Raw genomic sequence first — 27,098 nt, 5'->3', positions numbered from 1 at the left:
GCACCAAGGCTTGGTATAAAATAAAGAACGATTATTTTGAACTGTGCATCATGCAAAGCTGTGTGCTAATGTGTGTTACTGAAGCTGATGGCAGTTGATGATGTTTTGTTTTTTGCATTAGCATTTGGGGCGACCGTGATTCAGGGGGTTGGGAAGCTCATCTGTTACTGGAAGGTTGCTGGTTCAATCCCCCAGCTCTCTCTGTTGTGGTCGTTGTGTCCTTGGGCAAGACACTTTACCCTACTGGTGTTGGCCAGAGCGGCCGATGGCACAATATGGCAGCCTCGCTTCTGTCAGTCTACCCCAGGGCAGCTGTGGGTAGAATGACAGACTACTCACACCAGTGTGTGAGAGTGAATGAATAGTGGAATTGTAAAGCGCTATATAAATGCAATCCATTATTATTTTATTGGAGAGCTTATTTTAGATTAAAATGATCAAATCATGTGATATGTTTTATAATCTGTATTTTTATTGCATCATTCCAGCTTTTTTGACGCAAAACTTTTTTTGACGCAAAGCTTTTTGCATGCTGTTTTATTTGGAGTCAGCTTTGTCTCATTTGAGTGTCTCAGCTCTCTCTCTCTGTCAGGAAGTGCTGACCAAACCTCTGAAAAGAAATATTCACAGTATAATATATGAATGAGGTGGATGTATGCAATACGCCTTCGTTGTTGTGTCTCCTCAGGCCAGAGAGGACATCATCGGGCTGCTGAAGTCCGAGAGAACCCGTCCTGAGACTCTGGAGGCCCACTATGGCTCGGCTGTGCCCACCAAACCCCTGCAGGCCCTGCAGAGAGACGCCCTGCTCACCCACAGTGGCAGCAGCACAGATGATGTGTACGAGAAGCCCATGGCTGAGGTCAGTGAGCACACTGATAACTTTCATTTCATCATTTAAAAGGAAATTACAAGTTTTTTACACTGGATTAGAGCACACAGTGGCAAAAAAAGTGCATTAATCTCAAAGGTACCGAGCTATTTTAGGAATAAATAATAATAATAAAAACAATTATTTGATGATACACTGTTGTAAATGAGACTGTGAACTGAACCTAAACTAAAAAGGAAACGTCGAAGCTTTGACTGTTGAATACAGAGACAACACATGATTTATAGAGGAAGGTGGAGTAACCACAGCTTGAAATAATGTCCTCACTGTGCTCAGTCAGACACACACAGAGTAAATTAAACTTATATCCAGCTATAAAACAGTTATTGTAAAACTTTGGTTTGGAGTTCTTGAAAAAAAAGAAATATTGAAATTAGATCCTAAAGTGATTCTCTGGTGAGCAGAATGGCAGCAAAACCTGATTTTCCATGCTCGGTGAAATCTGCGGGTGCAGTGGAGGAAGAAAGGCTGAACAAATGTGCAGTAAGCGTGACAAGTTTTGAATTGTGTGCAGAGAGTCTCTCCCACAAGTACAATCTCACCATAACCATGGCTAATGGTTTGTGATATTGTGCTGGCAGATGCGATGTTAGAGAGCGGGTTGTTGTCCATAATGAGTGTTGACGCGTTTTGCCCTTAGTTGGACCGTCTGGAGGACAAACAGAAGGATACGTACAGACGGATGCTGGAGCAGCTGCTGCTGGCTGAGAAATGCCACCGCCGCACCGTCATGGAGCTGGACAACGAGAAGCAAAAGCACACCGACTTCATCAACAAGAGTGACGACTTCACCAACCTGCTGGAGCAGGAGAGAGAGAGGTGAGTTCAGGCTGGCTGGACAAAAGTACCTGTTTTCTTTTAGATTGCTTACTTTGGCATGAAAAGAGCTCAACAGTCTCAAATATTGAAGAAAAAAGTTAGTTAGTCTGCCAAAACCAACAAAATGAGTCCATCTCTAAAACTCAAAGCCATGTGGTCCCTGAAGAAGATAAAAGAAAACGTTTAAAATCAGCTCAAACTATGATGTTTAAAATGAAGCTGGAGGTGGATTACTGCACCTTTTATAAGCTGCTGTGAACTATTTTTAGCAGCGGTTTAATCAACATTTTGTGGTCTTGTGAGCCAAAAACATAATCTATAACAACTGAATCTTTATTGCTTTTTAAAGTAATGCATTACTCTGCATACTCATATTTCTCTGCTTTTATTAGTTTTGCATTATTCCACGGCCCCGTTGTAACTTTTGTGCCTCTTTGCGTCCCCTTCTGCCTTTGTGATCCTTCTTCAGGTTAGTTCCTGTTTTATTTTGAAGGTTAGCTTTTGTGCCTCGTCAGCTGATAATGAAAATGCTAATAAAATGCCCACATTGCTGATTATTGTAAATTATTGGACTAACAACTAAGCCCTTGTTAGTTATAACAGCTTGGAACATCTGTACCAAGATGCCAAGAGCGCACGAACCAATTCAATTTTCAATTGAATTTTATTTATACAGTGCCAAATCACAACAAAAGTCGCCTCAAGATGCTTTATATTCCAAGGTAGACCCTACAATAATAGAATATGTGAAAACCCAACAATCATATGACCCCCTATGAACATGCACTTTGGCGACAGTGGGAAGGAAAAACTTCTCTTTAACAGGAAGAAACCTCCGCCAGAACCAGGCTCAGGGTGGGGCGGCCATCTGCTGCGACCGGTTGGGGCAGAGAGTAGGAAGACAGGATAGAAGGCATGCTGTGGAAGAGAGCCAGAGATTAATAACAAGTATGATTCACTGCAAAGAGGTCTATTAACACATAGTTAGTGAAGAAGAAACACTCAATGCATCATGGGAATCCCCCAGCAGCCTACACTTATTGCAGCATAACTAAGGGAGGATTCGGGGTCACCTGATCCAGCCCTAACTACATGCTTTAGCAAAAAGAAAGGTTTTAAAGTTTTAAGACTAATTTTAAAAGTAGAGATAGTGTCTGTCTCCTGAATCCAAACTGGAAGCTGGTTCCACAGAAGAGGGGCCGGAAAACTTAAGGCTCTGCCTCCCATTCTACTTTTAAATGCTCTAGGAACAACAAGTAAGCCTGCAGTGTGAAAGTGAAGTGCTCTAATGGGGTGATATGGTACTACAAGGTCATTAAGATAAGATGTTGCCTGATTATTTAAGACCGTGTATGTGAGGAGCAGGATTCTGACTTCAGTTCTGGATTCAGCTCAATTAAAACCTGCAAACTCGCTGTAAGCGTTCATGGTGTGGTTTCAGATGGGTTGTTTATGCCTGAATTTGCTGTGTATTGTGAAGGTGGCGCATTAATCTCTCCCTTTTCTTTTAAAAAATAAACACCCCGCTGTTAAAGTTGATCCAGGCCATCTGTTCTCAGGCGCTGCTGCATTCTATCAAATGACCAGCAGGGGGCAGCTCATCGGAACTCCAGTTATTCATGGGAACACAACGGCCAGCGATTATGATGAGTTAATGGCTTTGGTTACACAGGCCTACAAACCACTCTGCAATCTCCCTGGCCACCACTTGATTACTCGCTTTTCCCCTAGCAACCAGTGGGTTGCCAGGTGGTCGCAAACCAATCTCTAGGCCTGTGTGATTTAAATACAACATAAATTTTACCTTAGAGTGACAGAGGGTTATGCTCATTGGCTAATGACTTGAAAATCACAAGCTCTTATCCAATGAGCACGCAGTCACCTCAGTTTCTAGTCAGATCCGCCTCTCTGCATGTCAAATCCTGTTTCAAAACACCTAGATGGTGGTGGGGAAAACGGTCAGCTCAAGACTTCATGACCTGAATTAAGGGGTGACTATGAATATTTTTTTCATATACATTCAGTTTCTGTTGGTTTTTCACCCTGTGTTTCTGATTGTTTGCTCCACCTTAACTGTTTCCACCTGTGTCTTGTTTCCTAGCTGCTCTCGTCCTCTCTGTCTTTGTTTGATCAACTGTGTTCCTGTTAACTTTGTCCCCAGTGTGGTGTTTGGATCTTTGTTGATTTTTAAATTAAGCTTTTCTGCTTTTATTAGCTAGCTGAATCTGCACAAATTTTCTTTCAGTAGTTTTTAGTATTGGGACAAAGCTGATAGTAAAGTGGGTGAAAACGAGGCCACGGAGCAGAAAAATGGTGAGATTCTACTGTAGAAAGCAGTAAAGCTGGGACTGCATCATCACGCTTACAAGCCTGTCCATATCTGCCTTGGTTACCTGCTGAAAATGAAAGCTAAATTGCTAAGAGAGGGTCAGCGTTGCTTTCTATTGAGCTTTGATGTCATGTGGCTTACAGAAAAAGCCCTGAAGTTCAGTTGAAGTTCACCCTGAAGTTAGTGATGCAAGTGCATATGGACACACACACACAAAGTATTCTGCAAAAAAATAAAGAGCAAATGGAAGGATCATGAGCTGAAGCTGCTCAGCTCTGCTAAAGAAAACCCCAAACTTTTTAATAGAAAAACTTAAATTTCAATCCTGTGCTCAGTTTGCTGTGCTGAACAGCTTCAGCTTCTAGCCACACTCTTCAAACTAGAAGTGCTCATCACCCCTTTTTGTTCCATCTCCCACATGGATTTTTAAAACATTTTGAAATCAAGCTATCATGACAAAAGTAATGCGATTACACCAAACACTGCCGGATGCTGAAATCATTTGATGTTATGTGTAATGTTTGTATTTTTAGAAGTCCACCAAGCTGTGATCTTTCACTCCATGGGATTAGAAAGATTTGCAGACTCTAGGGATACGTTTCTTAAAAGATGATGAGAGATGAGTTGTTCTTGAAAGAACGTGTGTTCTGCAGATGCATGTTTATTTGGCCAGGTCAGATAAAACCTAGAGCGGGGTTTTAGATGCTGTCTGATAGGCAAGGTGGTGAAACATGCCTTACAGAGTCATCGCAAAAACAGAACACGCAGCAGCGACTGATGTGAACTGATGTGCTGCATTGCTTTAAATACTGTTAAAGCAGCAACTTTGCTTCTGACATAAAACTGCAAAAGTGAGTTAATCCCCATAATCTCCCAGTTTTTAAAATGTCCAAATTAATGTCTTCCTCATTCGCTTGGTTCTCATTAGCTTTGCTTTTAGATGCAGCAGGTAAGAGGAAAAAGTCAGTGTAGCTGATAAACAACATTTGCTGTTTTGTTTTTTTTTTTCTTTTTTTTTTTTTTCTTGGAAAATGGTGTGGGAGGCGGAGGAGACCAAAACTGGAGCTAAAAGAGATTGAATATTACTCCAAATGAAAATGTCAGTACACTTAATGTGGCTCAAAAAAGCCTCTTCACAAAGTGGTTCCAACTGTTTGATCTCCATAAATGATTTCCTCCTTCATAACAATTATGTTAAATGAGTTTTTTAAAAAACAAAAAACAAAATAAAACAAAAAAAAAAATCATCAAGAATTGGCGTATTAAGCAGCAGATGCCGAGCAGGGCGGCTGTAGCCACCCGTGTCAGTAAAAATATGAATTTTTACATAAATGGTTGTACTAAAAGAACAAACAGGATTTCTGTGCTTCATTTTTAGTGAGTGAAACTCAACTTTTATATAACTGTTGGTCTGTTTCTTGGCAGTAATTAGCAGATAACTGTTTTTGTACCTGCACATTTTATGATGGCAGCTTTCTTTTGGTTATAAAATCAAGCAATGGGTGGCACTGTGGTGTCTTTCCATCCATCCTTATAGTCTGATTGGAGGCCTTATCTGTACAATAAGAACATTTTTTTCTTTCTTTTTTTTTTCTTTTACATAATGGAATTTTTTTTTTATTTCAGTTTGCAACAATCACTAAATCCAACTAAATAGCTTGTGTAAGACTATTTAAAAAAACAAGGAAATGATGACTGAAAAGGTTCAAATTCTGACTTTATGACATTTTGCACATTGTAATTCATGTCTGGGCTGCTTATGGTTATGAATGCTCCAAATAAAAGCAGAATTTATGATGATACAGTAGGTTTTATACATGGTGGAAAATGGTTGTCACTCGTGAGCTTGTTTGGTTTGGAAAGTTTAACTCTGGCCTCCCAAACTGAGCATCAGAAAACGTGTCCAGTGATCTGATAAGGTCTTTGTTTGAGGTGTGCTGATGGCTCCAGTGACTGACCTCCATTACCCAACATCAAAACAGCCCAAATGTGAGAGATGGCATAAGAAGATCTGCACAATAGAAGATTTCAGCTGCTCCTCATGCTCCATAAAAACTCTTAACAGCCCGAATGTGGAGAAATGCTTCACCGAGTCTCAGATCTGTCTGCATGGCTCATAGCAGCATCTTTCTGCTTGCTTTCATATTTTCAGTGATGGTTTAAGAATCATAAATATGTGTGATACTAGCTGTCTTCATTATTGTGGGGCTTTTCCATTCCTTTTTTTTCTTCCTCATTCACTTTTTTCTCATCAGCTTCCTTAAGATGCAGCAGGTTAAAGGAAAAGTCATAAAAACCTGATTCACTTAGGTTTGTAGCTGATAAACTGATTTAACTGTTGGTTTTCTCAGAAAATGGTGGAGGAGGAGACCTAAACGAGAGTTAAAAGAGAGTGAATGTTACTGCAAATTAACATTCAAGTAAACAGAATATGGCTCAAAAAAAGAGAAAAGACCATCTAAATGAATTAAACTCTGAAGCAGTGGTGCCTGCTCAGTGGTCTGCAGGTTGAAGGACAGACCTGAAGTATAACAGTGAAGATGTTCAGGTGTATTCAATTTTTTTTTAGAGAGCTGTTGGTTCAGTTTCATGGTCGTTAGGAAGTTTTCAGACTCTGTGTCTCTAACGTCGCCCTGATCTCACCTCTCCCCTTGCTCTGATAACACATTCCTGCTGGCTGCAGTAAGCGTGTGGATTCGCATCACCAACATGTCGACCCTGATGATGTCATTCCCAGCAGAGATCCCGCTGGCCGATTACAAGGCTCTGTTTGCGTAACAACGGTCACAGACCACTACAGCTACACAAAATAAGTGTCGAGAGACCAGCTTATGAATCTGTTGACTCTGGAAGGCCCCCACCAAAAACAAGCTAAGATCCTTCAATGAAAACATGTCCACCACAGTGCACCAGCAGGGTTTACATCCATTTACTTTGAGCTACGGCTGAGTGTTTTGCTGAAAAACCTGTCATTTAGAGACTTGATCTAAGCAATAAATTTAATTCATTTGGCTAAAATAAAACAAACCAGGGCTGCAACCAACCAAATGTTTATTAACTAATGAAGGAAGAAATGTCCAAAAGGTTGTGATGTAAAAGTTAACTTTACCTCACAGAATCCAAGCTCCAGCTCTTGTTTTGACCTGTTGCCTGCTGGATGATTTTCATTAATTTTTTTAAAATGTATTTATGGAAACGACTTGTCATCATGACTGGTATGTACTATAGAAATACAAATTTCAGTGGCTTTGATGAAGGGGAAAACTGTTATCCATATAATATCGTCGATCTGCATCGATTCCTGATGGGGGAATCCAACAGTCTCGGCAACATGGATTTGTCAGTTTTTGTCATGACCACCCAGAGGGCCCTGAGCCCAGTGTGGTTATGGGTTAATGTGGTTTGAGACATCGACGTTTTGACCGATAAATCAGGCTTGTCTTTAGAAAAATGTAGGTTTGATTCTCTGTAATTTCACAGTGGTGGAGATTTTCCAGTTTGTGTCAGAACATGAACTGTGCCTCCTCTGTATCAAAGCGTGCCTGTTGACGTGTCTGTTCAGCACGTTAATGGTAATTACTGCAACTATTATTAGCTTGAGATCAGCATCTCCTGGCCCGATGTTTGCTGTGGGCTCAGCCATGCTCTGGTTTATGGTTGTTTGGGGCTCTCTTCCTTCTCTGTGACAGGCTTCGGTTAGTGCTGAGGCTATGAATAGACCCAAACACAGAGAGAGGCTTTCTGCAGAACCATCATCTGCCAACAAGGCAGCAATGACAGATACTGTGTCCTGTGAGCATGGGGGAGCAATCGGAGTAAAATTTGGGAGGAAGGGAAGAATTTTAATGTGCAAACACGCATTCAAAAGCTGCACTTTTGAATGCGTGGTACGATTTTAATCTGAAACAAATTTGTTTTAAGTCTAAATGGTGTAAAAGCCTCAGAGCTTTTCTCATGTAGGCTCAGGATAGATGGTTGATATCTAAATGGATGTTCAAAGCAGTGGAAACTCCCAAGATGGTTAAAACCAGGGCTTTTCATATACTGGGGTACAGCAGGTGAAGTGACACTTCAAACCTGAGTGGAGCTCTTAGCTAACATTGGCAGCAGGATTGCTATGCTCGCTAACCACAGATGGTCAAAAAGATGGAGGTGAAAAGTGAAGGCAGAAGTGTCTTGAACTAGGCAGACTTGAGCTCTTAGTCTCTGGCCTTCAGTAAAAACTTTATGGGCTCAGTTTTTTTTTTTTTTTTTTTTTTTTTTTTTTTTTAAATCTTACAAAATGTGGTTTTGTATTTTACCAAGATTTATTTAAAAAAGCGAATTTTAAAAAGAATTAAACCTTAATAAACATTTGCTTGCCAGATGTTTGGATTTGAGGAATTGGTGCAGAGTCTGTAATGATGCGAATGCTGCGTTGAAGGTGAAGCTTTGGTTTTTACTGGTTATTGAATGTTTCCAGTGACTGTAAGAACGAGACTGTGGATGTGAGCATGCTTCCTGTCAAGGATGTCTGGACTCCTCCTTAGACACCGGGTCAGAAGCTCAGAGTAGATCTCCTATTTTACTTTAAGGTACCCGCGGAGGTGGTTCAGCATCTGACCGGGACACCTCCCAGGTGAGGTATTTTAGGCATGTTGAGGTGGGATGAGGCCTGGTGGCAGTGACCAGAGAGACTGTATCTCTCAGATGGCTGAGGGACATCTCGGTGAGAAATTGATAACGCATCAGCTCTTTGAGCAGAACTTATTAAAAAGTCCTTGGTGATATTAATCCCTAATCACATGAGAGTACTTCCTCATTTTCCTCTAGTATTTCCTACACTGAATGGCAGGATAGGCATTTGCTTTTTCTGAACTTAAAAAGAAAGATTACATTCATGGTTTTTATTCATTTAAAATACAAAGCTGAGAAAGCAATTTCCCAGATCTCTAAATTACAAACATCCAACAAAAGTGTAAGTATCGAAGCCACAAAACACAGGCAGTTACTGTACAGTGTGGCTTCTTGTTCCTGTGGTATTTATGTATCACATGCATTTGGAATAATGAAGAGCTGTAAGCATCTGTTAGCTCTTTGCACTGCTCATATTTGGCTCATTTAGCAGCCTCTGCAGTGCAAACCACAGGCCTTTTCTGTCTGGAACACACACACACCCACACCCACCCTTTAGCCACTATGGAGAAATATATTATTATATCTATGTCCTTTCGCTTTGCACGATACCAGGGGATTATAATGAGAAAGGCTGTGCAACTCTGGCATTGTCCTCTCCCAAACAAAAACTCCCGCCTTGCATTGTTGTCTTGTTTCTGTGGAAATGCTGCAGGGCTGCATGGTGGGTAGCAGAGGGTTAAAACTGGAGCCAAAGTAAAGATGAGGAAAAATAAATCTGAATTTGAAAGTGGACACGTTATGTGAGTCATGTCACCTGCTGTCTAGTCGTGCCTCCTTCCCCAGAGGGAAAGCAAAACAGTGAAGATTTGAGCCTTTCCTCCTCCCCCCACTTTGGTGTCCAAACAAGGGCAGGGCCTCTGTGTCCATATATGGATGGGTGGATGACATCACCATCCAGCAGAGCAGTGCTGTTTAGCACGACATCCACCTTTCTCATTGTCCTCCAATGAGCTGTTTGGAATGTGATGCCTAATTTCCAGTGGAGTTGGGGCCCCTCCTTCCTTCCCTTCCCTCTCTGACCCCCCCAGGAGACGCTGAGCTGCAGTCTGGCTGCTACTTTTAAAAACACCCTCAGAGATGGATCAGCAAGCACTGCAGCCCAGCCGGTGGGTAAGTTCAGTTTGGAGGGGAAGAAGTTTTTGACCCTGGAGGATAAAGCTGTGAAGGTGTATGCGTAGAGGTTGGAAGTTTGTTTTTTGATCCAGAGCTCAGCTGATGTATCCCAGTGTCTTATGTAACTGCTGTAAAGCGTCTTTCTCAGACCTGCAGGGACTCATGCAGAGATCAGTTAAACATCTACAAATAAAAGCTCAGTTCTCAGTTTTGTAGGCCACTGTGCAGTGCTGTGCTGATGCCATTTTTAAATCTGTGAAATTGCTCCATTTATCTTCCCGTCTTTGCAAACTGTGTTCAAAATAAAAATTAAAGGCAACTATTAGTTTGTAATTTTTAGGGGCGATGAGGTGAAAATGTATCCACATAGAATGGAAAATGTTTGTTATCAAAAGGAAAAGTTTTACTCGACTTGATCTACTTTACAAACTCGCGGAGTTAAAACAATCCTGGAATAAAATGACATGAAAAAATGAATTCATAACTAAAAGTAGACTTAAAAAAATATATTTCTCACTTTCGAGAAACAAAAAACCTAACTAAAAACAATATTGTGCACTTACAAAACTAAAGTACAATATACAAATGACAAATTATCTATTTGATCAGAAATACAAGCTTTAGGAGATGCAGATAATGCTTGAGACTTGCATGTCCGTATGACGGGGATGTCTGTGAGTGTGTTTTATAATGCCTCTTAAGAACATCTTATATATTCCCCATAGATGTGTTTACATGTGTACACATTTGAAATAATAATAATAATAATAATAATAATAATAATAATAAATTATTGTTTTTAAGGAAACAAACTACATTTAAAAAGTGTAAACCCAATGTAGTAACTTACTGAAAAATTAAATTGCCAAATCTAAACTGCCATCTCATAGCTGGCATTTATGCACTTGGATCTTTTTGGACTACCATCCCAAGAATATTACAATTGAATTGGCATTTTTTTTCTTCTTTTTTTTAAACAAACAATTCACATTTGGTCCATGAAAGCAAGTGCTCCAAAAAAATTTTTTTTTAGCAGAGATTAACTAAGATCTTTCACTGTCTTTGTTTTTCAGACTCAAAAGGCTTTTGGAGCAGGAGAAGGCTTACCAGGCTCGTAAGGACAAGGAGCACAGCAGAAGGCTAGAGAAGGTCAGAGCAGAGCTGGTGAAGCTCAAGTCCTTTGCCCTGATGTTGGTAGACGAGCGACAGCTGCACATTGAGCAGATCGACCAGCAGAGCCAGAAGATCCAGGATCTCACTCAGAAGCTTCAGGAAAAAGAGCAGCGACTGGCGTCTGTCAGCGACACCGCCAAGGAAAGCAGCCAGAAGGTCCTAAAGCTGGAGGCCGAGCTAGAGCAGAGAGCAGCAAAGTTCACACAGGAGCATGAGGAGATGACCGCCAAGCTGGCGAACCAGGAGTCCCAGAGCCGGCAGCTGAGGCTGAAGCTGGCTGGACTGACACGCAAGATTGAAGAGCTGGAAGAGAGCAACAAAGTCCTGCAGAAATCAGAGGAGGACCTGCAGGAGCTGAGGGAGAAGATCAGCAAAGGAGAGTGTGGGAACTCTTCACTCATGGCCGAGCTGGAGAATCTGCGTAAGAAAGTGTTGGAGATGGAGGGCAAAGATGAGGAGATTACCAAAACAGAGACTCAGTGCAGGGAGCTGAGGAAGAAGCTGCAGGAAGAGGAGAACCACAGCAAGGAGCTGAAGTTGGAAGTTGAGAAACTCCAGAAGAGAATGGCTGAATTGGAGAAACTGGAGGCAATCTTTAACAGGAGCAAAACGGAGTGCTCACAGCTTCACGCAAACCTGGAAAAAGAGAGACGTGTCGTGAAGGATTTGGCCGGTGAGCTGGAGATGGTGAAAACCCGGATGAAGGAACTCGAGTCCTCAGAGTCAAAGTTCGAAAAAGCGGAAATGGCCCTTAAAGACGAGCTCATGAAGCTGAAGTCCTTCACGGTTATTCTGGTAGATGAACGCAAAAACATGGCAGAAAGACTCAAACAGGAAGAGCTGAAAAGTGATGATTTAAGTAAGATGTTCAAAGCAGAGCAGGGGAAGGTGACAGAGGTCACAGAGAAGCTGATAGAGGAGAGCAAAAAAGTTCTGAAATACAAATCGGAGATGGAGATCCAGGTGACGACGCTTACCAAAGAGAGAGATGAGTTAAAGAATAAACTGGCAGGTGAAGAGGAAAAGTGTAGGGAGCTAAATGGCAAGCTGAGTGGGATGAAGATGACGATAGACAGACTTGAGGAAACGGAGAGGGAAATGCGGAGAAAGCAGGCCAGCAAGGAAAATAACCAAAATCCAGAAGAGGATAACAAAGTAACAGAGCTCACGCTAGAAATCGAAAGACTGAAGAGCCGGCTCAAACATCTTGAGGTGGTTGAGGGCGATTTGATGAAAACTGAAGATGAGTATGATCTGCTTGAAAAGAAATTCAGGACAGAGCAGGATAAAGCAAATGCTCTATCAAAGCTTCTGGAAGAGATGAAAAGTCAGATTGCCCGAAACAAAGCCATAGAGAAAGGAGAAGTCATGAGTCCTGAGGCTGAGCTGAGAATTCGCTGCAAGATGGAGGAGGCCAAAACCAAAGATCTGCAGGCAGATGTTCTGGCTTTAAAGGAGAAAATCCACGAGCTGATGAACAAAGAGGACCAGCTCTCCCAGCTGCAGGTTGACTTCTCTGTCCTCCAGCAGAGATTTATGGAGGAGGAAGAGAAGAATAAGAGCATGAGCCAAGAAATGCAGAACCTCAACAAGGAGCTTGAAGCTGCCAAGCGGTACAGTCGTGCCTTGAGGCCAAGCATGAATGGCAGGAGGATGGTGGATGTCCCGGTTACCTCCACAGCCGTCCAGACAGATATGATGGCCAGCGAGCCCGCAGAGGACGAGACGGCAGCGGGCTTTATCCGGAAATCAGTTCTTGAGGAGAACTACTTGATGAGTAACCTCAGGCAACACAGTCTCAAGAAGCCAACAGTTCTCGAACGATACCCTCCAGCTTCAGCGGAACTTGGAGCCAAAAAGTCTTGGATACCCTGGATGAAAAAGAAGGAGGCCATCACAATCACGCAGACCACTCCTGAGAAGATCCACGGGGTCTCTTTGCTTCATCCACCGGAGGCAACCATGTCCCAAAAACCGGGTCAGCCACTTCATATCAGAGTGACCCCAGATCACGGGAACAGCACTGCCACCTTGGAGATCACCAGCCCTCGAGCTGAAGATTTCTTCTCCAGCACCACCATCATCCCGACTCTCGGTCTTCAGAAACCCCGCATCACAATCGTCCCTAAACCCACGACCGTGACCTCAAAGACCAAAACCTGTGACGGAATGGAAGGTCTCAATCGAGCCAAATCTCCTGTCACAATCACCACCATCTCCAGAGCAAAGAGTCCAGAGAGGAATGGTGGGAGCAGCCATCAGTCACCAGTGTCCATCATCACGGTCAGCACCACCCCTGTGGCTGAAGCGTGTGCTTTATCTGAGCCTCACGAAGTTTCCACAGGCTGCACAGTAATCAAGGTGACCCCAGAGAAGCAGCCTGGAACTGCACCTGTCAGGAAATACAACAGCAACATCATCACAACGGAGGACAACAAGATCCACATCCACCTGGGTCCACAGTTTAAGAGGCCATCTGAGGCCTGCAGCAGTCCTGTGCTGACACTCAGGCCAACTGGCCTGAGTTCAGAAAGCAGAGAAACGGGAACAGTTCTCCGCTCTCCACGCCAAGCGGGGAAAACCACTCCGAGCAAAATGACAAGCAGCATAACGATCACGCCTATCACCTCGGCCGCCTCCAGGCCGACGCAGTCAGTGGTGAGATCATTAGCTCTAATGACCTCCATCTGTCTCTCTCCCTGAATACAAACCTAGAGGCATGAATATCTTCCTCTTTGTTTCCAGCAATGGCTGAAGTGTTTCAATTGTTTTTTACGTTTCAGTTGCTTCTGAAATGTTTCAAAATGAAAACAGGTGGTCTGTGCTTCCTAGATAGCACTCTGTCCAGGTATTAAACACTGAATTTGTGAATATATAATCTGAACTAACCCCAGAATGCTTTACCCAGAACTGCTCAACACTGTAGAGAGGCTTTTCCTACACAAGCATAAATTTACAAACTGACAAGTTCACTTTTTCAAACTAAGTTAAAGCAGCTACTGAGCACTGAAGGTTTGACTTTTGAGCACTTAAGATTTACATTTACCAAAGTCACCTCAACATAACCCTAACAAACTGGTGCGAAAAGGTCCAGTAAGCGCTGATTTGGTCAAATCAATACATTCAGGTGAAAATCAGGTTTTGTGGACATTCAGGTTAAACTGCTAAACAACTTTACCTGAAAAGATATCAATAAATGTTTAAATTAGGATTTATACATAAAGAATCGGTAAGAAAACAGTACATCTGTACAACTGAGACACAAAGAAGATCCCGATAACTGATGGACAAAGAAAAAACTAATATTTAACGATGCTAAAAACGCAACAGCTGATTCCTAAGAGTGTATTTAAGTACAACCAAACCACTCCCTTAAATATGCATAATTAAACCTTTGGACAGTTTAAATGGGTGTGTTAGTAGTTCTTATTTTAACCTTTGCGTCTGAGTGACTCACCGTTAGAGCCAGCCTCAAGTGGTCACTACAGGAACTGCAGCTTTCTGGTACTTGGGCTTGATTTTATTTTTTTTTGGCCCAGAGGTGCAGAATGATGAACGCCAGCAGCAGTGAACTACATAATTTCATAATATAACAGAAATGGAAAAGTTATCACAAAGCAATACAAACTTCAGTGTACTGTATTTTCCGCACTATAAGGTGTACTTAAAATTTTATCATTTTCTCAAAAATCAACAGTCCACCTTATAATCCGGTACGCCTTATGTATGAATGCTGGTTGCGCTTACTGACCTCGAATGTTTTAGTACAACTTTGGTAAGCTTGATGGATTGTCAGAGCATTATGGCTACCGTAGTCAGGAGCCTCGCGGAGTACTCTGGGTACAAAACTCCATCCGTTTCAGGTCGCAAAGTCAAACGAACACAGCGGCATCACTGAGATTTAAAAACTGTAAATTCTTTCATCTTTGATTAAAATGATAAGCGTTGCTTCGTTAACAGGTGTAACAATGAAGTTTAACATCCAGGCATCCATAAAAACAGAATTTATTAAATTTAATGGGGTTAGAAGTTGGCAGGAGGTTAGCTTGCTAGTTTCCACCTAAACATGATATACCATGTCCTGACTGAGAGATTTCTGAAAAAATTAAAACGTACAGCTCTGCTATCACTTCCAACATAAATAAAGACAGAAAACTAAACGGCAGTAACAGTTGTATGGTTACTGAAGTTGGGCTAGCTGGTATATAATGATGTGCTACGTGATCACTAGCTATATTAGCATAACATAAACGCAGGGAAGCTGGAGACCGAACACTAACTTTTAACGCAATAACGTGAGGGTTCCCGATGGTTGGGGACAAATGCAATCTCGTGGCAGGATGCTGTAAACGGACCGAAGCAAGAAGAATGAGTTGAGTAAAGTTTGACTTATCTGACTGTTTTGTTTCGCTTGATGCACCTTATAATCCGGTGCGCCTTATGGTCCGAAAAATACGGTGCTTTATGTACCTAGTCGTTAGGAGTTTCTCCCCTTTCCCCGAAATGACCCACCATCACTCAGTCCACTGATCGTGTATCAGAGCCACCAAAAGCATGCTTACTGGGGAGCTCACATTCTCACCATCCCTGCTTCAGTGAAATCAGTGACACAGTTAATAAAACGATTAAAAGATCCTTGTCTCTGTCTCATGCTGGCTTTTGTCTTTTTTTTTTTTCTTCTTCTTCTTTTTGTAGCCCAGTGCAGATGTGCAGTACAGTCGGAGCACCGCAACACGGATCCCTGTGTCAAAAGGTATGAAACCAAGCAGCAAAGCGGTCCTGGGCGTGTCCACGGTGACAAGGTTAGAGTCACGGGCCGAGAGCCACGCGATGAAAATCGAGCTGAGGAAGCCGACTGTGTGTGGCTTGGCCTCTGCAGCAGCAGGAAAGAGCTGAGTGCCGGTTCACCACCAAATCCCCAAATCTGCTGCCAGAATAGAGACGCAGAACACATCTGTGTGCATTCACCATGGGACTGTGTGTGATGTTGCCTTTTACCACAGCTTAGCTTTACAAACCTCATTTAATGTGCTACCACTCATGTTTTCAGATAATATTCATGTCATTTGAACGGCCGGTTAATTGCACGAGAAAGCTTTGCTGATTTGATTAACTCCATCTCGCCGCTCCTTCATAGATGGTTCAGATTTTTAATGTCATCATCGTATTTTTATAGCATGTGTTTATTTCACCGCAGCTCATGGAGGTTTCTGGTGACCGAGGCGCTGACTGTGAATTGTTTGTGACACGCACCAAAATAAAAACTATTTATCTCTGAACCAAGTACGGCTTTGCTTCGTAACTTCCATCTTTGTGACTGCGTGGTGCCCGTGCTGCTTCCCAGAGCACTCCCGGGAAACCATGAAAACTAATTCTCTGAACTTGATTCCACATCCTGTATAGAAGTAAAAATTCATTTCATGTAAGATATTTGTACTCCTCACCTTTAAGTAGCCTGGATTTTGCCTTCATCACAGGTGTGCAGAGTAATGGTTTCTTATTCCGGTTTCAACTAAAGTGCATTTGAGAATGTGAGCAGTTGGACAGATGCATGTGGACCTCAGCCTGAGAAGTAAAGAAAAACAAGAATAAAATTTAGACACTAAAGATAATTGAAGTTACCTGGTAAAGGGATTTATTGAGTTGTATGATGTAAATATTGGTACCGTGGCAACAGAGGGACAAGGTACATCATGAGTTGGCGACCTGTGAGTCAGTTTGGCTCTAATGGGATCATTTACTAAATGAGCATCATATATAAATAGCAGCTGAGATCATAAACTCATCAGGAAAGTGTTCAGCTGGGTGAAGTCGACCCATTTCTCACTGACTTCTCTTTCTAATCGCAGGAGTCGCCCCCTGCTGGCCATTATTCAGAATGGTTTCCACACAGACCTGTGAGCGTTAGTCCACATTGTGAACGTTCACCTCCCTCTTGTGGACAAGTGCACATAAACCGACTGAGTTGAGATTCACTTCAGCAACAAACTGATCACATTTAGAAATCTGACATCTCTAAACTGCCTCAGTGAGGCAGCAGCAGCCTCACGCTTCCTTTAATGATTGTCTCAGCGCAGGCTGAACAAAACAGCCAACACAATTACCTGCTGATTGTGTAATCTGTCAGGAGATGTGGAGAGATGCGGTGATATGAACAAGCAACTGTGCTACCACTTAATTAGAGTGATTCAGGAAGATGGAGAGTGTGAGATATGCTGATGTAAGGAGGAAAGAGGAAGATGGCAGGATATTAAAGACTGCAGCTGGAAAACAGAAGGGTAAACATGATCAATCACAGAGCCTGCTGCTTAGAGATTTGGGGGGGATCAAGTCCTTTCTGGGAACAACATCAGAGGCTGAACAGGATTATGAAAGTCATAGCTGGGCTGAGCCGGGCACACTCCTCAGAGAAAACTGCTCAGAACCGACATGCGGGACTTTTCTGCTGCAGTCCAGCTGCAGAGCTGAAAAACTGCCGGGAGTGGGCCGGCCATTACAGTGTCTAACAACTAACAATCATTTACAGCTCGGACTCATCTGATTGTGTCTTCTTTTACTCATTTATAACTAGATTTATATAATATATCCAACTATATCCAGGCTACACTCGAATAAAACAGATAAAAAATTGACAGATTCCTCAGTATATATATTGTCACTTGATTTAATGGACTGGTTTTTATAAAGTGCTTTATTTACTCTATTTGAGCACTTGGAGCCCTTTACACATCTTTCACACCCTTTCACACATATTCACACTCTGATGAGCACATCAGGAAGAACTGAGAGTTCAGTATCGTGCCCAAGGATACCAGGGATTGAACAACCAACCTTCAGTAGATCACCCGCTGAGCCACAGCCATTCCTGATTAACAGACTTATTATCATAATAGGATGATACAAATAAAATGGTCAAGAATTGAAAAAGAGCGAGAGCTAGTCTGAAGCAATACAGCGGCTTTTAAAACCAATCCGGAGTCTAACAGGTAGCCCCTTTAAAGGCCCAGTGTAGGTGCAATTTGTGCACTTCCATTTATGCAAGTAAGCACCCATACAGCTGATTTGTTGCACTCCTCAGTAACCCAGAAAGCAGGGTGGGACAAGAGTCTGGCCTCCTGTTATATAGCGTGTTTCAGTCACTCTGATGTGTGCTATTATAGCCTGCAGCAAAGTCACTGCACCGCTTTAGTGCAGATGAGGAATGTTTACTGTTTTTCCAGACTTTAGATCAAGGTGACAATATTTTCATGCCAAAGAGAGCAGGATGCATTTTCGATGTTGTTACCTAAGACGGAGATAGAGATGCACTCACGGATATTGTGCTGTGCTCATTTTTCAGATATTTGTCCTCCTGTATTTGCTTCTACTGATTGATCTTCTCACACCCTGTGCACATGTGAAGTATTCAGTAACTCAAAACAACTTTATTTATGAAGCACATTTACAAGCAACTGATGCTGACAAAAGACAAAATTGACAAAACCAAACACGATAATAGATAAAAAAAATACACAAAAAACACGCAGAGAGCTGCATCTGCTGATGGGTGCTAAACATATAGCTGTGGAAGACAAAGAGACAAGAGACACAGTGAACAGTATCCATCCATCCATCCATCCATTCAGTCCAGGTCCTGTTCTAAGTAGACCCTTTCTTCATGTAAATATAATAACTGAATAAATATAATAACTGTCACTATAACTACAAAATAATCACTTCCTTTATCTTCATTAAGTTACAAGTCGAACAGGAAGTAAATGGTTTCATTTATGTAAGCTGTAAGTTTAAAACAAGTTAGAGGTAGAGCTCGGACGAAAGCAAATCTCTGTTTCATTTCTAAAATCTTTTATACATATGAAACTGCCTACTGCTCTAAAGTTGATGAGCTGTCTAAGGGGAGCGTGATGACTCAAATGAAGGTTTTCTTGTCTGTGTGTTTTCCACCACAGGTTCACTGATGGATGCTGGCACAGTAAACTGGCACCGCTGAGCCATGAAGAATGGTGAAGATGATGGGAGACTTTTAACAACAAAAACAAAAAGAAAAAAAAATCAGAAGCTTCAGTACATGATGCAAACAGTCACACCTCCCACTTCTGATGATTCCCCCCTTTGTGTTCACAAACAAACACCTTCCATTAGTGGAATAAATTAACACCATAAAATGGAATTATTATTATTTGGGGGCTTTTTATCCTTTATTATAACAGGGAAGCCAGGAGAGAGAGGAGTGGGAAAACACTCAGTTAATTCAGATGTGGGGCTTGGTAATCGCCTTGTGGCTTATTTGTATCTGCTCAACCCAGTGAGGTGTACTGGCACGCTGTTTTACCTGCTTTAATACATTTTAAATGACAAATATTCAAAAGTTTAAAACACATTTGAGGCTTTTGAAGTTACATTTATGATTATTAGGCATCAAATCGTTAACAATTTTAGTCTGTATTGCCAGGCAGAAGCAGAGGAAGGTTTCAGAGAAGATTCATGGATGTAGTGAAAAAGGACATACAGAGGATTGGTGTGAAAGGGAATGATAGGATGAGATGGGATGATGTAGAGGCACTGTGGTAATCCACTGAGGTGACCCTTAAAGGGAACAGTGGAAAGAAGAAGTTTTTCTTTTCTTTTTTTTGCTAAATCAGTTTTAAAACATATATGAAATGAAATAAAAACAAAACAAACAAACATGTTTTGAAAGTTGCTGAATATCCTGCAGTTGGACATGAAGATAATGAATGACATACAGTGTCTCTGATGGTTTATTTGCCATATTATTTATGTGGATGTGAACATATGCAAACAGTGCTTGGAAATTTCAATTCGAATCCTTGAACATCTCGCTTTTTGTTATTCTTTTTCAATATACATGATGTATGCTGTTTGAAGCCTACGTGATGGCTTTCTGAGACTTTATTCACACACACGGATATTCTCAGTGAAGAACTTCTTTATGTTGATAGAATTAAATCTGTCAATAAAATTCTACTAGCAGTGAAATGAAACTTATTTATTTCTGATTTTTGGACGTTGTATGACTAATAACGATGCCTTTAGGTGATTCACGTACATCTTAATCTCATCTTTGGAAATTGAAAACAATTATTCGCCATTCCAGCGAGAAATAATAAAACCATCGCTGTATCACTCGTAGAATAAAATAATTGTAATTAGATACTAAACAGATTTCCATCTTCTTATGTTACACCAATCCACGTGTCCTTTCAATACAGCACTGACTGAATCTTTTGTTTCCGCAGCGGTCACTGAATGCAGCAGTAGCCACCACAAGAGTTACGTCACTGGGTGTTGTTGACAAACCTGTTTGCACACTTCCGGGAAAGGAAGTGCTAGCCGTTTTTAGCTAGCCTCTCCGTGGTTTAGAGATGAACTAACAGAACTTTGATTAGCATAAATAACACTCAAATTAGCAACAAGCTAATGACGACGTCGTTTAAGACCGGCGCCTTTTAAAAACAACTGTCGTCGAGAAGCTAGCCCCGTTAGCTTGCTAAGGTCAGCTGGATAAATCACAGATCCGAAGTTATGATGGCGTCCAGTTACAGCGCCAAAGACGAGGACGGTCACATCACCGTGTCTGGACCCGGTGGCGGGACTCTGCGGAACAAGAAGCCCGAAAACACCGCCTTTAAGCAGCAGAGGCTCCCCGCGTGGCAGCCCATCCTCACCGCGGGCACTGTCCTCCCGGCCTTCTTCATCATCGGGCTCATCTTCATCCCCATCGGCATCGGCCTGTACGTGACGTCTAACAACATCAAGGAGTTTGAGGTAAACTGAGCTGATTTTTCTGTGTCACGAGTATTGCATTAATATTGTATTTGTCCACATAGTGTAACTCCCATCAAATGGCACAAACACAATTTGATCATTATCTGGTAAAGCTCTTCCAAAACAGGGTTAAACATTTTATTGAGCTAAATGATTCTGTTAATACTGACATTTTCTCCAAAACGCTCATATTCATGATATAATTGTATCTTGAATATCTCTTCATTCACATATCTTAAATAAATAAAGCTGTCAGTATCATGAAATATATTGAGCTAACTTTATTTATTTATCATATTTATTTTCTTCGTGCTTACAGATCGATTATACCGGAGATGACACGTCCAGTCCCTGCTACAACTGTGCAAAGAACTTCAGCTGGAACAACACGAAGTCCTGCACCTGCACAATCCCCTTCCAGCTGGATCAGCCTTACGAGGTAAGATGCATCCAGGACTACAGCCCAGCGGCAGCCAGTTTGATTAAGCTAACCTTTACACATCTTTCTCTCAATCAAACAGAGCAACGTCTTCATGTATTATGGCCTCTCCAACTTTTACCAAAATCACAGACGTTACGTGAAGTCAAGAGATGACAGCCAGCTGAACGGAAACATCGATTCCCTCAAGGTAGGAGCTTCATCTCCAATGGCAAGCAGGAAAAAGAAGGTGAACTCATATCAAGGACAAAATGTTTTAGGTCACAGACCAAGAAAACAACAAGGGAAAATGGGTTTAAATGCAGTTAAAACTTAGATTTCAAAAACATATTTAGTTTTTTATATATACGCTAATTTTCAGGCATGAGTCAAAGAAACGAAGAGCAACAGGTGAATAAATAAATAAACAAACCAAAACATGGTGGTGATCTCAACATTTGAAGACAAGTATGGAGAACCAAACCTGGAGCCCAGACTTGGGCCTCATTGGTCCATTAGCACATTTAACGGGAGAGGATGACATAACGTTTGTCAGATGATAATATTAAACACGCTTCAGACAGCAGCACAAACACATTGTTCAAGCTGCCTGTGTGAGCACATCTATCAGTCCAAGCAGCTACGCCCCCAATTTTATAGGGGTGTCATCCTGTAAAACCTTTATGAAGTGTCCAGAAAGGCCAAAATGCATTTTTTTAAAAAAAATCTTGACTGTAAACATGCTCATTTTTGCCTTAAAACTGAACTTTTTAACATAGGAGTCTGTGGGGACTGTGTCACATTTGGAGCCAGCCTCGGTCAACATTAGAGGAAGTTCTACTTGGTTGTTGCTGGGTTATATCCTTGCTTACAGCTCTAAATGCTGCGCTACGTGCTGCCACTTCTCTCTCGTCACCTTTTCCTTCTCCGTCTTGTACAGAACCCCAGCAAGGAGTGTGAACCATATGCTTCCATTGATAATAAGCCAATTGCTCCGTGTGGGGCCATCGCCAACAGCATGTTTAACGGTGAGACCATTTTTTTTCTTGCAGATTAACAACAAAGAGAGAATGAAGAAAACATAAAAAAATGACTGTTAGTAAATGATTATGGTCACAGATCATCACAGATCAGTTTGTGTGAACGTGTCTTTGAAGGACTCACGTTTCTCTTATCAGCCGTCTTTGCTTTCTTTGCAGACACTTTGAAGCTGTTTTACAACGACCCCAACGGCACAAGTGTCCCGATCCCGCTGACGTCCACAGGAATTGCCTGGTGGACGGACAAACATGTGAAGTTCAGGAACCCTGTAGGCACCAACTCAAACCTCACGGCTGTTTTTCAAGGTATCGCCAGTCAGCTACGTCTGCTGCACTCCCTCTCTCTGAGGGAGAGGCTGTCTGTTTTTCTTATTGCAGACAAGTCTTAAAAAAGGATTCGTTCTCCTGTGCACAGAGCTGCACTGTTTCCGTGTTATAAACATAGGAAATAAAACAGCTGAAATAAAGCATAAACTTAAAAGTGGCTCAATAAATAAATGAATATGCAGTAACATGCACCATAATGAGATTAGAAGTAAATATTGATGACTGGCAGAAATAAATTCTGCATTTATTTACCTTTATTTTTTACATTTTTGTTTTTTTTTATTAAGTAACATTTATTTTTTTTTAGATTGTATTAATTAGTTTTTAATATTTGTATTTTTATAATTTAACAACACACTTTTTATATTTTATTGTGTGGTTAGATTAGATAGATTTTTATTATTTAATATATTTGATTGTTTAATAGTAATCCTCTGTTACTAATATTACTAGTAAATACTGGTAATGCTACAATATCAGAAACTCTGACCATTTTTAAGATAATCATCAACGTCTATTCCGTTTTTTTTTTTCACTTCCACTTCAGGAACAGTGAAGCCGGTGAACTGGCACCGGCCTGTGTACGAGCTGGACACTGATCCGGAGAACAACGGCTTCATCAATGAGGACTTCATCGTGTGGATGAGAACTGCCGCTCTGCCCACCTTCCGCAAACTCTACCGCATCATCCAAAAGAAGAACAATATGGCCCCCACCCTCCCCCGAGGAAACTACACCTTAGTGGTGGACTACAGTATCCTTAACGTGAAAGTCGTGACAGCAAAACTGCATGAAAAAAACAGAAACAGATTCTTATAAAATTTAAATGAAGGTTTAAAAGAAAAATAAGTGGTTGTCGTACCTTTAACCTGATAAAACCAGATTACCCTGTTCGCAGCTTTGAGGGCAGGAAGCGGATGATCCTGAGCACCATCTCCTGGATGGGAGGCAAGAACCCATTCTTGGGCATCGCCTACATCACCGTGGGCTCCGTCTGCTTCTTCCTGGGCGTCGTGCTGCTGGTCATCCACCACAAATACGGGAACCGCAACAACAGCGCTAACATCTCAAACTGAGGTGCCGGCTGCGCTCCAGCTCGCCTCCACCGCCATAAATGTGATGCGATGATGAATCTGAGGAAACGGGTGACGATGGTAGATTCATCTTCAGCTGTAGTGCAGAGTTCATGTTCTAAAGTCACACTAAAATGCCAATCTTAAAGAAATCAGCTGAAAATGTGCTCATTCCTCTCCTAACTATACAAGTCTAACAAAAACGATTGTGTCAGAGATTCAAGTCAGCACGCAGAACGACCTAAAGCCCAGCCAGGCTCTTCAAATATTAAAAATAATAATAATAAAAAATTAACAGGGAGGAGTCTGGAAAGTTTTTTACGTCACTTTAGGATCTCTGATGGTGAAGTGGAAGTGAGCGGGAGTATAAGTGTGTGAGCTGCATGCTGCTGAGATGTTATCACCGCGCTGCTCGGGTGTATGATGGTGTGTTAGGCCCACCGAAGGCAGAAAATGTGGCTAAAGTTGTAAATTTACCAGAAAAAGTGGCAAAATTAATAGTAAAAATGTATGAGACTGTCAAAATGTGAAAATGTAAAAAAGAAATTTGGCAAGTTCATGGGAAACAAAATGTGCAAATATGACAGAATTAATATAAGGAAAAAACTAAAAAAAGAGACCCTCTCGCGGTCTCTTTCTGCCCCTCGTTGGTTCTGGTACGGCGTTGAACGGGTGGCTTGTCTTTGTGCCTCCTTTTTGTCGTTGTCCTAAATCTTTAACTGCGCTTTAACTGTGTTGTAGCAATTTCAAGGGAACACACAGAGTACTGCAGCTAAAAAAAAGAGTGTTTATTTTTTGTATTTACATGAACAGTTTTATGAGATGTTTGCTTGCTAGAGTAAAGCCAGTATTTGCACGTGAGACCTCAGGGTTGCAGAGTCTGAAACAGGTTTAAATTTGAGTGAGTATCCAGAGAAATTTGCACTGATGCGTAGTTTCATCCACTGTGGTTTACATGCAGTAACAACAGAGCAGCATGACTCAGCACTACATGTGATTAAATGTTTTCTGTGCTACGAGTGAATTTATGTCGTTTTACAGCCATTTTTAAGCTACGAGGAGCTGCAGCTGCTTCCACCTGCTCGTTAAATAGATGCTGCATGTTCAGATGTGCCGAGATATATTATGCTTTTTATTTTTTAACATAGAAATGAATTTATTACCTGCATTTGTGTCTGGTTGGATTTGACTTTTGTGTTTTTGATACTTCACCTGTGTTTTGTTGTTTTTGCTTTAAAAGAATAAATTTGTGATTTAAAAAAAAAAAAGATGAGTCGTTTTAATTCGTCAGCCGGAAATGATAAGTGTGGAAATAGTTTTATTTTTCTCATAAGTTTTATGTCATAAAACACTTTTACTGTATTTTATTCTCCAATCCAAAAGGGAGGGAGTGTGTAGTCAGTATCTTAGCACTCTAGCATCCACAGTTTTCAAGATCTCATTTTCAGATTTTGTGTGATGGTAAACACCGATAATGGCTCAAGCTGCTTCCAGTTTGGTGAAAATCTGGTCTAGATCAAACGAAATGTTAAAAAAATTAGTAAAAATATATTTTTATTATATTACCAACAAATTTTGAATGGATCATCTTCAAACTGGCTTCAGCTTGTTCAGCAGCAGCGCCGTCTTTAAACATTGGAAGACAGTGAGGCAGTGAGGGGCTCAATGCTCTGGTACCTCTTGACAGAAGTGTGTGTGTGAGGGCTGCATGGGGTCCTCCACAATGCCAGTGGCTTTGCAGATGCAGCGGGTGCGATAGGTGTCCGTGATGGAGAGAAGAGAGGCTCCGATGATCTCAGCTGTTCTCACTATCCTTTGTAGGGTATTGCAATCTGATATGGTGCAGTGATGGTGTACCAGACAGTAATGTAGCTGCTTAGGAAGCTCTCTTTAGTCCCACTGTAGGAGGTGGTGAGAATGGATGATGGGAGATGGGCTTTTCTCAGCTTCTACAGGAACTAGAGATGCTGTTGGGCTTTCTTAGTTATGGAGCTGGTGTTGAGGGCCCAGAAGAGGTTCTTTAACAGAAAGCAAATATGAAGTTATATGATATATGATATGATAATATGTATAATATATTTATTAATATATGAACCAGTTCATTCTAAATTCTATAATTTCATTTGATTACAGTTTTTTCTGAATGCTTAAACCCTAACTGTGATTCCTGTAGCACAATCTCTAAAACTATTCAGACTTATAGCAAAACCACTCACTGAGTTTGCAAAACTAAAAGCACAAAAACTGCTTTGCACTCAGTTTGCAATTTTGTAACACACACTTTGCAAAACTGTAGGCACAATTCACTGCACAACACTCAATTACCAAATTTCCAACACACTCCTAGCAAAAGTATACACATGTATGGCTATCATTAACACTAATTTGCCAACTGTCTGGCACACTTTCACATGTGAAAACTTTTTTAGATAATTAGTTCACTTTGCAATCAGCCTAAGCACTATAATACAGGTAAGCTGTGTGTGCGGAGTACAATGGAGGGAGCAGGAAGAGTGAGAAGTAGAGGAGGCCGAGGAAGAGGACGTGGAGGTGAAGAAGTAGGATGAAGAGGACGACAAGGACAAGGAGGAGCAAGAGGAAGACGAGGAGGGGGAGAGGAAGATGAGGAGGGGGGAGAGGAAGGGTAGGAAGAGTAAGAAATAGAATTGCTGATGACATCAGAGCTACAATAGTGGACCATGTAATCAACCGTCGAATGACCCTGAGGGTAGCTGGCCAACGGGTCCAGCCTAACTCGAGCCGCTACACTGTAGCAAGTACCATAAGGACATCTTGAAATGAGAATCGGTGAGTACAGTCACTTCGCACAAAGATTTGTAGCACTGCCATATGCCAATGAGAAACACACCAATACCATTGATGTAAAAATACTGAAATTGTTACTTTACAGAATTGCTAGATGACCAGATGCTGGGGGCAGAGGCAGCATGTTCACTGCAGACCAAGTAACCCATATAGTCATTATGGCGATTGCAAATAATCCTATACTTGGAAATAAACACTTGTGTTTGTTTTGATGTGTTTGAATAAACACCAGTGCTTGAAGTTTGGATCCCTCTATGCTTATGGATCTATGACAGAAGTATGAGCTCAAACTGACATAGCCTACCTTGTGCACAGAGAAAGCAAAAGCCAGATGTGTTTTGTATTCATACCATCAGTGTGCAGTTGGCGCATTGTGTGCTTAGTAGATGATGGCTTGTGTGTACTGTTTGATACGGAAACACCATTTTTACGAAGGTGTGAAGAGTTAATCTAGCTGTGTTTGCTTTTGCAAGAGAACTACAATGTTTTGATTATTGGGTGACAGGTTTTCTTATTTGTGTGAAGAGTTTTGCAAAATTAGCCAATAGTTACAAAAAATGTGCTTAGGCATTCAGAAAAAACTGTAAATCTGCTCTCATGCTTGACTGTGGGTACCTGACGCTCA

At 41.5% G+C, this 27,098-nt stretch overlaps 2 protein-coding genes across 5 annotated transcripts in view; both read left to right on the top strand.

Moving 5' to 3' along the window:
• Positions 1 to 20,068, top strand: part of LOC147313186 (filamin-A-interacting protein 1-like) — a 52,293-nt gene extending 32,225 nt beyond the window's left edge. For 2 of the 4 annotated variants that reach the window (XM_086265155.1, XM_086265154.1), the window contains exons 3-6: positions 689 to 862; positions 1,533 to 1,711; positions 10,904 to 13,661; positions 15,699 to 16,282. In XM_086265155.1, the coding sequence (XP_086121281.1) occupies positions 689 to 862; positions 1,533 to 1,711; positions 10,904 to 13,661; positions 15,699 to 15,899 (3,312 nt within the window). In that variant the 3' untranslated portion in view covers positions 15,900 to 16,282. Of the gene's footprint in view, positions 1 to 688; positions 863 to 1,532; positions 1,712 to 10,903; positions 13,662 to 13,786; positions 13,852 to 15,698; positions 16,283 to 18,952 lie in introns of those variants that run through there. The other 2 variants (XM_086265156.1, XM_086265157.1) reach the window with 2 other exon arrangements.
• Positions 20,069 to 20,319: 251 nt separating this feature from the next.
• LOC147313185 (cell cycle control protein 50A-like) lies at positions 20,320 to 24,915 on the top strand. The gene is made up of 7 exons (XM_086265158.1): positions 20,320 to 20,789; positions 21,109 to 21,228; positions 21,311 to 21,418; positions 22,148 to 22,235; positions 22,407 to 22,553; positions 23,122 to 23,328; positions 23,457 to 24,915. Exons 1-7 carry the CDS (start codon positions 20,547 to 20,549, stop codon positions 23,648 to 23,650), a joined length of 1,107 nt encoding a protein of 368 aa, XP_086121284.1. The 5' UTR covers positions 20,320 to 20,546; the 3' UTR covers positions 23,651 to 24,915.
• The last annotated feature ends 2,183 nt before the right edge of the window (positions 24,916 to 27,098 follow it).

Source organism: Aulonocara sp. 'chitande type north' Nkhata Bay, linkage group LG15, assembly GCF_057382095.1.
Source record: "Aulonocara sp. 'chitande type north' Nkhata Bay isolate Kocher_YH1m ecotype deep benthic linkage group LG15, A_spYH_male_GT1.1, whole genome shotgun sequence".
Taxonomy (NCBI): domain Eukaryota; kingdom Metazoa; phylum Chordata; class Actinopteri; order Cichliformes; family Cichlidae; genus Aulonocara; species Aulonocara sp. 'chitande type north' Nkhata Bay.
The sequence above is the reverse complement of the archived record's forward strand: the minus strand, read 5'-3'. Positions and strand labels throughout refer to the sequence as shown.

What these genes read in the sequence shown, in the direction of transcription:
- LOC147313185 (XM_086265158.1), top strand. Translation starts at nt 20,547, where the DNA reads ATGATGGCGTCCAGTTACAGCGCCAAAGACGAGGACGGTCACATCACC. An exon ending in ACAACATCAAGGAGTTTGAG is followed by an intron (nt 20,790 to 21,108) that starts GTAAACTGAGCT and finishes TCGTGCTTACAG; the next exon opens with ATCGATTATACCGGAGATGA. An exon ending in AGCTGGATCAGCCTTACGAG is followed by an intron (nt 21,229 to 21,310) that starts GTAAGATGCATC and finishes TCAATCAAACAG; the next exon opens with AGCAACGTCTTCATGTATTA.